Source organism: Podarcis liolepis (genome assembly GCF_965112155.1).
Source record: "Podarcis liolepis genome assembly, chromosome: 11".
In the NCBI taxonomy this organism is placed as follows: Eukaryota; Metazoa; Chordata; class Lepidosauria; order Squamata; family Lacertidae; genus Podarcis; species Podarcis liolepis.
In genome coordinates this window covers 6,399,274-6,411,924 of record NC_139565.1, presented here as the reverse complement: position 1 = coordinate 6,411,924, position 12,651 = coordinate 6,399,274, and the positions used below count along the sequence as shown (strand labels likewise).

Here is a 12,651-nt window from a genome sequence, read left to right as displayed (position 1 = left end):
TTATTATATATGGGCACGCCTTTTGTGTGCATGCAACATTTTATCCACACACACTTGCAGATGAGTACGGAAAGAGTGGGGCAGAGAACATGCAAATAAAATGGAGGAGCAGGAAGTGCTTGCAGGTTGCACATGCTCCAACCCTGTACAGTGGTACCTCAGGTTACCTACACTTCAGGTTACAGACTCCGCTAACCCAGAAATAGTACCTCGGGTTAAGAACTTTGCTTCATGATGAGAACAGAAATCGTGCTCCGGCGGCGCGGCGGCAGCAGGAGGCCCCATTAGCTAAAGTGGTGCTTCAGGTTAAGAACAGTTTCAGGTTAAGAATGGACCTCCGGAACGAATTAAGTACTTAACCCGAGGTACCACTGTATATAGAAACAAGCAAACCAGTGATGTTTTAGGGAGCAGTCTAGCAGGCGGGGCCCATTACTTACATCATAGGAGCCTACACAACACAAAACACTGTTGCTGTAAGTAGGTTTTATTTTATTTTATTCGTTTTTTATCTTATATTTCTAAATGTACATACAGGGGTTTTTTCCCTTTAATTTTTTTTTTGGGTGCCCCCAAGAGAGTGGGGCCCTAAGCTATAGCTTGTTTAGCTTATATCCGGCCCCGGATGACCACGAGGCCTGCCAGGCTGCACGCAGCTACTTTCGCTTTCCGAGTCCGGCCCGCCTGCTTGTAAATACGGCTAATTCTGATTGGAGCGTGAAAGTGGGAGGACTGGTAGGAAGGTGGGAAAGGAAGGCATTTGCGCGCGCGGAAGCGGAGTGCGGGGGAGGGATCTTGTTGCCTTTCCTGCAACCGGAGTCCAGGTATCGTCTGAACGTGGTAACACCTGCTCGCTTGCGGAGGTAAGAGGGCTTTGAGCGCTCGGAAGCGTCGCGATCTTTGGCTCAGGAGAGAAAAGCGGCGCTGTAACTGCAAAAAGTCACAGATTCCGCGCCTGCACCTATTTTCCGCAGGCCTGCGGGAGAGGAGCGGGTCTGGCGCGGCCACGTGCGTGGGAGAAGGGGACCCGATTCTCTTCTGCCCCACGACTCGCGCGGAGACCCTCCACTGGGATCCGATTGGGGAAGGGAGCGGGAGAGAGGAGAACAGCGCCTTTTTTGGTATCGTCTGAAATGCCTGGCTTTGTAAGAATCCCCGGAAATCGGCAGATCGGCTAGCATTCCGCATCTGGAGGCCGCTTTGCACAAGACGGCAGGATTTTAGATCAACGCTTTAAAAAGAAAAGAAAAAAATGATAAAATGAGAAGTGAAAAGTCGCCTGGAAAGCCTAGTTATGAGTGAAACCATTAATCTGAACTAGGCGGTGGCAGAGAGTCCTGTTGGCAACCCTGGAGAGCCCTGCCGGCCAGTGTCGGTAATGCTGGACTCTATGGGGATAAGTTACAGATAGGTAGCCGTGTTGGTCTGCCATAGTCAAAGTAAAAAAATTCCTTCCAGTAGCACCTTAAAGACCAACTAAGTTAGTTCTTGGTATGAGCTTTCGTGTGCATGCACACTTCTTCAGATACATAATCTGAATCTGAATCCCCATGATCTATGGGGATAAGTTGGCCAGGGAAGCTAGAAGAAGTGCTGTCTCTTCCTCCCCTCCCAGATTATTAAATGGGCTAGAAGTTACGTACTATATTGTATAAGAGAAGCTGTCTTAAATGAGCTCCCTCAAGTTCAAAGCTTCCCTAAATGCAAGGAGAAACAAGCTGTTGTAGGCAATGTTCATTCAGTTTTTGTTGGGGCAGGTTATACCTGGAAAAGAGTGATCCCAGAAGAAGAAAGATGGGGCTATTGGCAATAAATGCAACAATTGTGGAAGAAGTAACACCTCTGCAGGCATCTGGCTGCATCTCTGTGGGGGACCCTGGATTTCTTTGAAGGGACCTGCTTCCTGTTTTTGTGGAGCTTTTCCCTCTGCCTCCTTCTAAATCACAGGCCCTGCTTTGGTTCCTGTTCTCTGAGCTAATAACTAGATATTCCAGCAAGCTGAGCTTGCAATAATAGGCTATTTCCTTGGAGAGGCTTGGCTGGTTATTTGCTTGACCTTTGAGACTCTTAGGTCTTATTTATTAGATTAATGAGGGCTGATTCATGCATATTCTACTCAGTGGTGCAAAGTCTTTGTGCTGGAAAGCTTTGTGTCTGTTAGTCACACATTCCTAATCATGGAACAATGAGTGCATGTGCTGCTTTTTTTACTGACTACATGCAGTATCAGAAATCATTCCCTTGTTGTTCTTCAAGTATGTTCATTTCTCCTGCACGTACTGTCCATATGCCGCAAATTCAGCTCAGATTGGAGTGCTGTGTTCTACTTATGATGTTCCAAAACAATTACACTCAACATACAGACACCAGAGCAAAAAACGCCCACATGCACAGCCTACTGAATGGAAAACTGACCAATGGGTGACATCTAATGCTGTCCATGTGCAGGGTGGTAGAGACTTCCACGCAGAGTGTCCTTTTCCTCTCCTTGCCACCAGCAGCCCTTGGCATAGCTGTCAACTTTCCCCTTTTCTTGCGGGGAATCCTATTTGGAATAAGGGAATTTCCCTTTAAAAAAGGGAAACGTTGACAGCTATGGCCGTTGGTGAGCCTGAAAATCTGCTACAGAAGGTTGAGGGGGGCATGGGGGGAGGAGAATAAGGACTGGGAGGTGCTTGGGAAGAAGAGAGAGCAGAATTAGTGTTTCTGCTTGCACGATAATTGGATTTCACCCAGATCAGATTAACAGGCAATATTATCTTTACATAGATACATAGGAAGACCATGGAGCCATTCTTGAACCCAAAAGAATCTGCCAAATTCATAGCAGAACACAGTAAAGATGTGTACATCGAAGATGATGGTGTACGGAAAGTTGCAGAGATGTTATTTGACAAGGTCTTGGAGAAAGAGTTCAGTGTGGCCGGCTGGAAGTCTTCTCATGAGCTGAACCCTCAAGCGGCAAATGAAGATGCAGTGAACTGGGTGTTCCTTGCCGATACCCTCAATTTTTCCTTTTGGTCCGAGCGTGAAGATCACAAATGTCTGGTGAAGTATAAAGGCAAAACATATAGTGGTTACTGGTCTCTCTGCGCTGCCATCAACAGAGCACTTGATGAGGGTTAGTTCTTAATTTTCAAAATTAAAGAAGAGAATTTGTGGGCAAATAACCTTGATTTGGGGGGAAATGCAAAGCTCCATTCAAGTCAGCATTTGAAATCTTTGTGTTACTCATACACCTGCAACTTTAGGTTTGGATCCCAGAGTCACAGGTCTGAGTTTCATCATTATTTTAAATAAGCAGGGCACTTGATACCTAACTTGCCATGCTTCAGAACTCCAGTACCAAAGGACCAGAATTAACCAGTCACAGGATTTGCCTCTCACAGTCTCTGCACCTGTGGGGTAAACCTGAACACTTCTGGTGCCTGTGTGGTCTTTAGGTAGCTTGAGGAGCCTGGAGGCAGGCTGGACTGGCTGGTACGTTAGGGAGCTGCTGAGATTGGGCAGCAGCTATCATTCTTAAATTCCTTGTCCTGAATCCTACAGTCCGACACAGGAGAGCTCTGGTGAATGACAGAAATGAGTGAGGTGAGAGACCAAAGAGAAATGATAGTTTGTGGTATGAACAGAGTATTGATAAGAGAGAGGCGATTGCCTCTGGGAAGCCTACTTAGCAGAGAGTGTAAGGGAAGTGGCTTCGTCGGGTGGGAGAGAGGTAACAGCCTCATTTTCTAGATCACAGAAAAAGCAGCTCCTCTGTTGAAAAGTGGGTAGACATAGCAGGCGACACAGCGATTCTTCCAAAGCAGCTCTTTATTTGTAAGCTGGAACAGAACTGAACAGCAGACAGCTCAGCCGGCCTGCTTTTATAGGCAGCCGGCTGTCAACATTGTAGCAACAACAACCCAGGGTTTCCCGCCTAAAATAACTGATGTGGACCTGAGTGAAAACTACATACACAATACTCCTGGTGGCCAGGGTGAGAACTTCAATACATAACATCCTCGTTACGAGATCACCAGAAAACCAGTTGCTCCTGTAATCAAGGGCAAATCTAAACAAAATATAAGCAATATTTCTTTTTGTAGGGTTGAGGATTCATTTGGAAATAATGAAATAATATTGTTAGCCTGTGGGGACTTTTTGTGAGTGGGGATTCCACCTCCCTTCTACGAGGTGGCATTTCGAATCCAGTACTGGGTGCTGCATAGGCTGCCTAAGTGTTGGGTTACTTAATATTTTGGTGCCTTTGGTAGGGGATGAGTATGCTAGAGCCTTCTTCCACTCGTGTATCGCCCTCCTCGGCGGCTGTGCATAGGAGAGTTAAGTTCTGCTTTATATTGTTTTTATGTACTTATTGTGATTAAAGTTAGGTGCTTTCAGAAGCTGGAGCTGAAGTTAGAAATACATCCAATAATGAACACAATTTGAAGGGGGGAAATAAAGTTTTTTTAAAAAATTAAATAATAGGTTAACTCAGGTTCTGTTTTCAGGCTTTCTGTGGGCATCTGTTTGGCAGAAGCAGGATGCTGGGCAATTTAGAAGTAAACAGTTTAGTTGCTTTAATAACGCGAGCAAAGGTAAAGTTTGCAATTCTGTAGCTGGGATATAAATAAATAGAGCTTCATCTGTTATTGTATGGTTGTTTCTGTTCCTTGTTGTTTTTGCTTTCTGAAGGAATACCCATTACCAGCGCTTCATATTATGCCACTATGACCCTGGAGCAAGTGAAACACGTCTTTCGCTCGGACACAGAGGTTCCCATGCCTTTAATCGAGGAGAGACATCGGGTGTTGAATGAGACCGGGACAGTTCTCCTGGAGAAATTTGGAGGCTCTTTCCTCTCATGCGTTAAGAAAAGTGGGAAAAGTGCCCAGACATTACTACAGCTAATAGTAGAAAATTTCCCATCTTTTAGAGATGAAGCCTCATTTCAGGTATTCTTTTAATTTTTATTATAGTTGCTTTTTTATTTTTTTACAAAATGTAATTCAAAGCGGTTTACAAAAGTAAAACCTACATTGAAAACCAGCTCAAAACTAAAACAGAGTAAAAGCTAAAAACAAATTCAGCATGGCTGTCAACTTTTCCCTTTTTTAAGGGAAATTCCCTTATTCCAAATAGGATTCCTCGCAAGAAAAGGGAAAAGTTGACAGCTGTGCATTCAGATTTATTAAAAGACAGGATTGAAACATCCCACCGACTGAAGGGAAACTACTTCAGGACAGGACACCACTAAATATTGTGAGAATTGCGCTTACCTGTCTCTTGCCAGGGAGGCAGCCATCACCCATTTGGGGGAATATATTCCGGATCTACTCTAATTTTCAGTGTAGAAAATTTTCTCTTCTAAATATTCATAACTTCCCATTGCAAATAGACACCATTCTTCTCTGGGGAAATAAAATGCAAACACTGTTAAATATTATGGATTGGTGTTTCATTGACTTCACAAAACAGTGGCGCTTCTCAGACATCACACCAGGCAATGGCGTGTTCCAAATGTAGTTTAGAACCCAAACAATGGCTTGGGCTTTCAGATAGTCAGGAAAGCGTGGTTTAGAACTTCTTGTTTGCTTTGCTTTTCTGTCTGCTCAGCAGTCTTGTATCCAGGAGCCTTAGCCATATCTGGTTTATTGCCATAAAGCAGTTTATGGTCACATTAATAGGGTCAAACTATCTCTTAGCATGAGAGAGGAGATTGGGGCCGCTTTGTTCTTCCTCTAGTTCTCCTCCTGTTCTTGCATTGCTCTGAGCAAAGTGTGTTGCCTGAACCTTGCCTTACAGTTTTTCTTGCTCCAGAGAAACCATAAGCTGTCAGCTATGTTGTTTCTCAGTTTACAAATCATGGTTTGTTTGGAGAAGTCAAACAAGTCTTGGTTCAGATGACACCATAAGCCAAACCATGGCTGTCAGAGCCGCTTCCAGGTCCCAGCTCACAGAGGACCACGCTAGCCGGCAGTACTGTACAAAAGTCTTTATTGAGTTACAGTTTCCATTTCCAAGCCGCAGCGCGCAGCTCTACGTCTTAGAAGCTAGACCGGCGAAGCTCCGTCTGAGTCTCCGCCTCCTGTACACCAACTTAATACTCTAGCCTTACTCCACCTCTTCCGTCTTTCCTTTCTCCTCTGGGTCCCTCTACCCCCCGTGGTCTCTTCCTTCCTGGACTCTTCTGACGCTGACCCCCCCGACTCTTCTCCTTCCTTGCGGCGGGCTTTAGGACCTGGCTCCCTATCCGGGCTGCTTACTGTGCCGCCTTCCTGTGCATTTGAACTTGGCGCGCGCGCGCAGCCTTCAACCTTCCTCTTGACCGTTTCCTCGCTCCCCGATGGAGGTGTGGCCAATCCTAACTCCTGTCCTCCCTCTTGCGGCGAGCCGCCAGATCCCGATACCTGGGACTCCTCCCCCCTACTGCGCTCTGGTGGGGACGCTGGTCCCGATTTCCAACTGCTGCTCTCTGAGTCCCCTCTGGTCCCTTCTTCCTGGGGTGTCCCCCTAGGCGCCCCCTTGCTCTGACCACTGGCGCCCCTTTCTGAGAATCTTCCGACTCACTGGAAAGACTCGGAGATCTCGGTCCGCTGTCGTCGCTCATATTACCTTCGGATTCCTCCCCCTCACTCTCTGTTTCCTCCCTTTCCTGTGCCTCTGCTCCTGAACCCCTGACATCCAGGAGCCTTAGCCATATCTGGTTTATTGCCATAAATCAGTTTATGGTCACACTAATAGGGTCAAACTATCTCTTAGCATGAGAGAGGAGATTGGGGCCGCTTTGTTCTTCCTCTAGTTCTCCTCCTGTTCTTGCATTGCTCTGAGCAAAGTGTGTTGCCTGAACCTTGCCTTACAGTTTTTCTTGCTCCAGAGAAACCATAAGCTGTCAGCTATGTTGTTCTCAGTTTACAGATCATGGTTTGTTTGGAGAAGTCAAACAAGTCTTGGTTCAGATGACACCATAAGCCAAACCATGGCATACTCACAGAAGCTCAGCAACAGTAGAAGCAAAGAACTAACAATATATTCTCCGACAGCCCCTGCATGTGTGTTTGCTTTAAGCTGCAGATTCATTTAGTGTTAACATGCAAACTGAGCCATGGTGTTTTTGAAAACTCACTTTAAACCATGCTTTCTGATTTGCTAGTGGATCACAAACTGTGGTTTGTTAGTTCACACTTCACACTAAAACATAATTGCAATGCAATCCTATGCATGTCTACTCAAAAGTAAGTACTTTTTCCCATGTGTGTAGAGTATTATAGCCATAAGCACCATTAACCAGGGTTTAGTGTGATCTTTGAATAGAGCCAGTTACCTATACATTTACAACTATATATATATCTATAGATATCTATAGATAGATAGATACATAGATAGATAGATATGACTTCAGTGTTCAAACATGGGTTGTATAGTATATTCTGGTTACCATGTGACTTGGAAGATCTTGGCTAAATAACATAATATATTAAATTGTAGTAATTTGTTTTCGGTGTCCATGGATTTGAGCACTTGACTGTGGCTGCTGCATATTCAGCTACAATATCATTTGTCATTCTTGTATTATTTAACTTGAGACTTGAAGTGTCAGTTCAGAATCCTCATTCTGCCAAATGTATGCAGTTGTTACTTATTTGCATAGTAGTTTGTTACAATTGAACTGTCTGAACTTTTCGTTTGTAAAGTTTTAGGTCTTTTTAAAATGCAGAATTTAAGGCCCCTTAAGGGTTTTTAAAAATCCAGCGTTCTCTAAAACCAACAGTAGTAAACAACAACCTCTGTAATAGAAATAAGTCCTCTCATCTTTATACAATTGGACTGTAGCTTTCTAAGGGAGAGCCCTTGGCTATTTTATCCTACCAGGTTACATGTTCTGAAGGAAGACCAAATTTTCACCATTCTTCTAACAAGATGGATGCTAGTATCTGTTCGCATTGTCAACACAGTTGCCCTGGCAACAGATTGAGATATTGCAGAGATTTGCAGTACCAGGAAGGGGTGTGAGACGAGATTTAAGTGGTGAAAATGAATTAGATTTCACCACTTTAGTAAAAATGCTTACTAGAACTTGGTAAATTTATTAGAATTGCATCCTAATCCTAAACATAATTGTAATGAAGCAAGTTCTGTTGATTTCCATGGGATTTCTATGTATCTGTTTGGAGACATAGCCATAGATTTTCTGCTCATTTTACAAGGTGCTATATGAGATCTCAGCCTGTGACAGCAGCTGAAAACTATTATTCACCTGAGGGAGCTATGAAAAAATAAAATTAAGTATTCCATTATGTAATTTTGGTTGTGTATAATTTTGATTTGCATATTACTTCAATGAATTTGCTTCTCAAAGCATCCTAGTCAATGGATAAATATTACTTTTATATTGTTAATTATAGATATGAAAATGTTTACAGTTAGCAATGTAATGAATCATTTCATGCTGGTGCATTTTATGGTGACGTACTAATGTTAACAGGTGTGCTGAATATATCTTAACCACATCTCATGCAGTATAACTAAACCAGTAATAGTTTTGAAGTTCTTAGCCCCAGTGAAATCTACATACAGAAGTGTTATTTGCTGCATTGGAATGTCAGGTATAAATCAATCATGCACTTTGACCACATGCACTGCATTACTTTTGATGAGATGTACACATTTGATGGCTTGGTTAGTTTGCCCTATGCTATTTTGCAAAATTTAATTAAAAGTGAAACATAAATTATGGAAGTAAAATAATATTGTAACAAAGATTCTGCTTTTATTCTTGATGAGAGCTGCGTCAGGGCACAAATGTTATGGAGTTGTTTCTTATTACACTGCTAGTTTTTTAAAGATTGGAACTTTTGTAAATTTTACAGCACACTAACAAAAAGCAATAAAAACATACATAATCATCGAAATCCACAGTTGGGCAATGCATTTTAGTAGGAGCAGTCAAAATGTTGCAAAAATAGTGCTTGAGCTTTTAGGTTACTTATAACTCTTCACCAAGGTAGGTATTACACAAAGCTGAAGTTGGGTGAATGAAGGAAAAATCCATTAAAAAAATAGGCTGGATGTTAAAGCCTTGAAGTCTGCATTTATACTCATTCTGAATATAGTGATTGCAGACCGATTAGTCTCTACTGTATGTTTGCAAGTATCAGGTTACATCTAGAATTCTGCGATGAAGAAGCATCGGCTGCCTCCTATTTTTGTACACGAAAAGCCTGTTATCTTGTCTCATGCCTTAAGGACAACACACAGGTCAGGGAATAATTTAGCAAGTGTAATATTTTGATTACACTGGAGTTTTGAGGTAATGAAAGGATCGTTTCAGATCAGAATGTGTGTGCAGATCTGAATAGATAACCTGACCTTTGAAATTTTCCAGAAACATATTGCTTCAAATGAAATCCAATATATGTATAGAAATATATATAGAATCCAGAAATATACTGATGTTTGGAGATTTACAAAAATAATCCAGTGTAGAGCACAGATGCAAACATTAGTATATCAGCACAACCCTTTGCCAAAAATGCAAAATCTCTGAAATAACTGAAGTAAATAGTTTTATCAGTGTATAAAGCAGACATGCCAAACTTTGCCCTCCAGCTGTTTTGGGACTACAATTCCCATCATCCCTGACCACTGTTCCTGTTAGCTAGGGATGATGGGAGTTGTAGTCCCAAAACAGCTGAAGGGCCAAGTTTGGCCATGCCTGGTATAAAGTCTATGATCCTCACCTGCACCTAGAGCTTTGGCAGGGCATTGCAGCAGCAGTCCCTACTGTTGATGAGGATTTCTTTATTATTGAACTGGGCAAAAGATTCCTGTATAGCAGAGGGCTGGACTAGACTAGAACACCCTCTTGGTCACTCCCAACTCTATGATTCTGTAACATTTATATTGCACTCCTGAACCAGATTAGAAGCCAGTGTACATGACTAAGTGCTGTTGCAATGCAAGTGAATCGCCCAGTTCTAGTTGTTAATCTAGCCCCCCTCTTTGGGAGTCACTGAAGTTTCCAGGCTGTTTTGACAGAGAGGTCTCAACATGCACCTATGCTATAAGTTGTCAAAAAGAACCTTGAAGTATCATAATGGTGTATATTTTTCCTTTGCCTATCAGGGTAGAAAGGTGGCTTTCTACAAACGAGCGCAGATTCTTGTGGCTGACACTTGGAGTGTCCTGGAAGGAAAAGGAGACGGCTGCTTCGCTGATATTTCCAGTGTGACTATATTTGCTGATTATAGAATACCACAGGTGCTTGTTCACTTGGGAGCAATGAAATATTCTGATGAACTAATGAAAAAACTCAAGGAAGGTATGAAACCATTCAGGATAATCAAAAATGTAATGTTTGAGAATTTGGACCACATTGTTAACCTCTTTTGCTAAATGTATCACCACCTATCTTAGGCTATGTACACATTAGTGGTTTAAAATGAAGAAAGGTTGTTTCCCCTTCTGCATTTCAAGTTACATTGGCATGTTGCTGTACACACTAGCGAGGAGGCATCCTCTCCTGTGCATTATCTGTTTTACCCAGGCATGCACACACACACACACACACCACCACCACACATGTACCAGCAGTGGGAGGGCACGAGAGCTACAGCAAACCATATTGTGTACACAGCTCCTGTCAGGTTTGCAGATTAAACCATTGAATATACATAACCTGAATTATCCTGATTAAAGTTGAAAGCGTTAGAAATGCCATCTTATATATATATATATAAAAGTGCTGTGTACCGCAGGTAGGTTTAATATTCTGAGTGTCCTACCTCTTCTGTTTTAATAATTTATATTACTCTCCTGTAGGGCACATGTTCCCGTCTGGAGACTACCAGGAAGTGGAAATCCGAGGTTGCTCTATTTGGTGTTGTGATCTCATTTGCAATCACTTGCTGGAGCTTTACAAAAAGAAAGGCCAGAACATGGATGAGAAGATCAATGCAGTTCTCCTCGATTATTATCTATGGGATTATGCACGGGACCATCGGGAAGATATGAAGGGAGTTCCTTTCCATCGTACACGTTGCATATACTACTGAATACAATTTTAATGATTGAGGATAAAGTATAGTATCAAAAATCTAGATGCTGAGTTCTGCCAAGTAGTGTAGTGCCATTGAAATCAGCAAGACTTAAGTTAGTCATGACTCATTTAATTCCTATTTGTTACCCAATAACGGTTTTGTATAAAAACTTGCAAAGAGTAAATTGAGAGCACTTATCATGTATTTTTTAGAATCTACTCTTTTAAAAGCTATTATGCACACTATCTGTATCACAGGAAATGTATTTTCTTGTAATGTTTACACCGTTCCTTTGCTGCTTCGATTGCTTTGTTTCAAGCTCACCTGAGTCTGTAACTGATAAAGTTTCTATTTCTGTTTCAGCAATATTTTTGTATTCAGTTCAATGAAGAAAATGGTGTGAAATAATAGAAAACATAATTCTGGATTATATCTCATAATGTACCAGTAAGCTGAATACGGCATCGTAGTAAATGCTTCTTCAAATTAATCACCTGTGTGCTTGTTCATATATGCATATATACATATACCTCATATACCTTTTTGTTCTGCATATCTGCCGAACTAAAACCAAGTTTTATTTTTATGTAAAGCATTTTTGTTTTTGCCCATTATCCCAGTGGATTCCAGGATGCTTTATAATTTTTTTTAATTAAAAAAATACAAATATACATAATAAAACTGCATAAAGGATGAGACCAACAACCAAAAGGAGCAGTCAACAGCACTTTCGACTTTTAAAGACAAAGCTAATGAAAAGGTTTTGGCATGATACCTGAAGATATAGGAGTTGGTACCTTCTGCATGCAAAGCATGTGTTCTACCCCGATTTATAGCCCCTTACAAGGATGCAAATCTAGGCACACAAAAGGAAGACAATTATACGTTGCTGTATGTAAGGGGCTTCAGATGGATACCTTCTGAGACCTGAAGAAATCCCTGCTGTCAGGAGCTCTTCTTACACTCGAGTAGGACCCTGGTAGAGACACATGCCTGACTGGCATGTTTTCTCCCTCCTGGTCGATCATTCGAGAGCTTCAAAAGCTTTCTTCATCCCAAACGTCACAGCGACTGATGCCAACAGACGTTGACACACTTAGGGATCTGCAGAGTCTTTGCAGCTTGCATAACAGACCTCAATAACTCAGCATTTTGGCTAATCTACTTTATATGTAAATAAACATACACGGAGCACTGCAACATGGCTCCCTCTAGCATCAGACAGCAAAGAGAGAAAGCAAAGGACAATAGTCCCACTTCACGGAACACAGTAACACAAACATCCTGTCTCCGTCACTTCTCACACTCTGGAGTCAAAACATACACCGTCATGTGATAGACAAAAATCCCATGACTGCAGTCACGGAGCAGGAATTCTAACACCTGCTGTGGCACATGTGAGTCAGAGCACCCATATGCCTACGTGGAACATCTGTGGTCTAAACTACTGAGCCTCCTGGGCTTGCCGATCAGAAGGTTGGCGGTTTGAATTCCTGCAACGGAGTGAGCTCCTGTTGCTCGGTCCAAGCTCCTGCCAACCTAGCAGTTTGAAAGCATGCCAATGCAAGTAGATAAATAGGTACAGCTGCAACGGGAAGGTAAATGGCGTTTCCGTGCGCTCTTGTTT

General features: G+C 42.3%; 1 protein-coding gene across 1 annotated transcript; it reads left to right on the top strand.

The window, feature by feature from the left end:
- The first annotated feature begins 736 nt into the window (after positions 1-736).
- On the top strand, positions 737-11,514 carry QNG1 (Q-nucleotide N-glycosylase 1). Its single transcript, XM_083465058.1, has 5 exons — positions 737-863; positions 2,770-3,121; positions 4,681-4,940; positions 10,111-10,306; positions 10,807-11,514. Exons 2-5 carry the CDS (start codon positions 2,785-2,787, stop codon positions 11,037-11,039), a joined length of 1,026 nt encoding a protein of 341 aa, XP_083321184.1. The 5' UTR covers positions 737-863; positions 2,770-2,784; the 3' UTR covers positions 11,040-11,514.
- Positions 11,515-12,651: the final 1,137 nt, after the last annotated feature.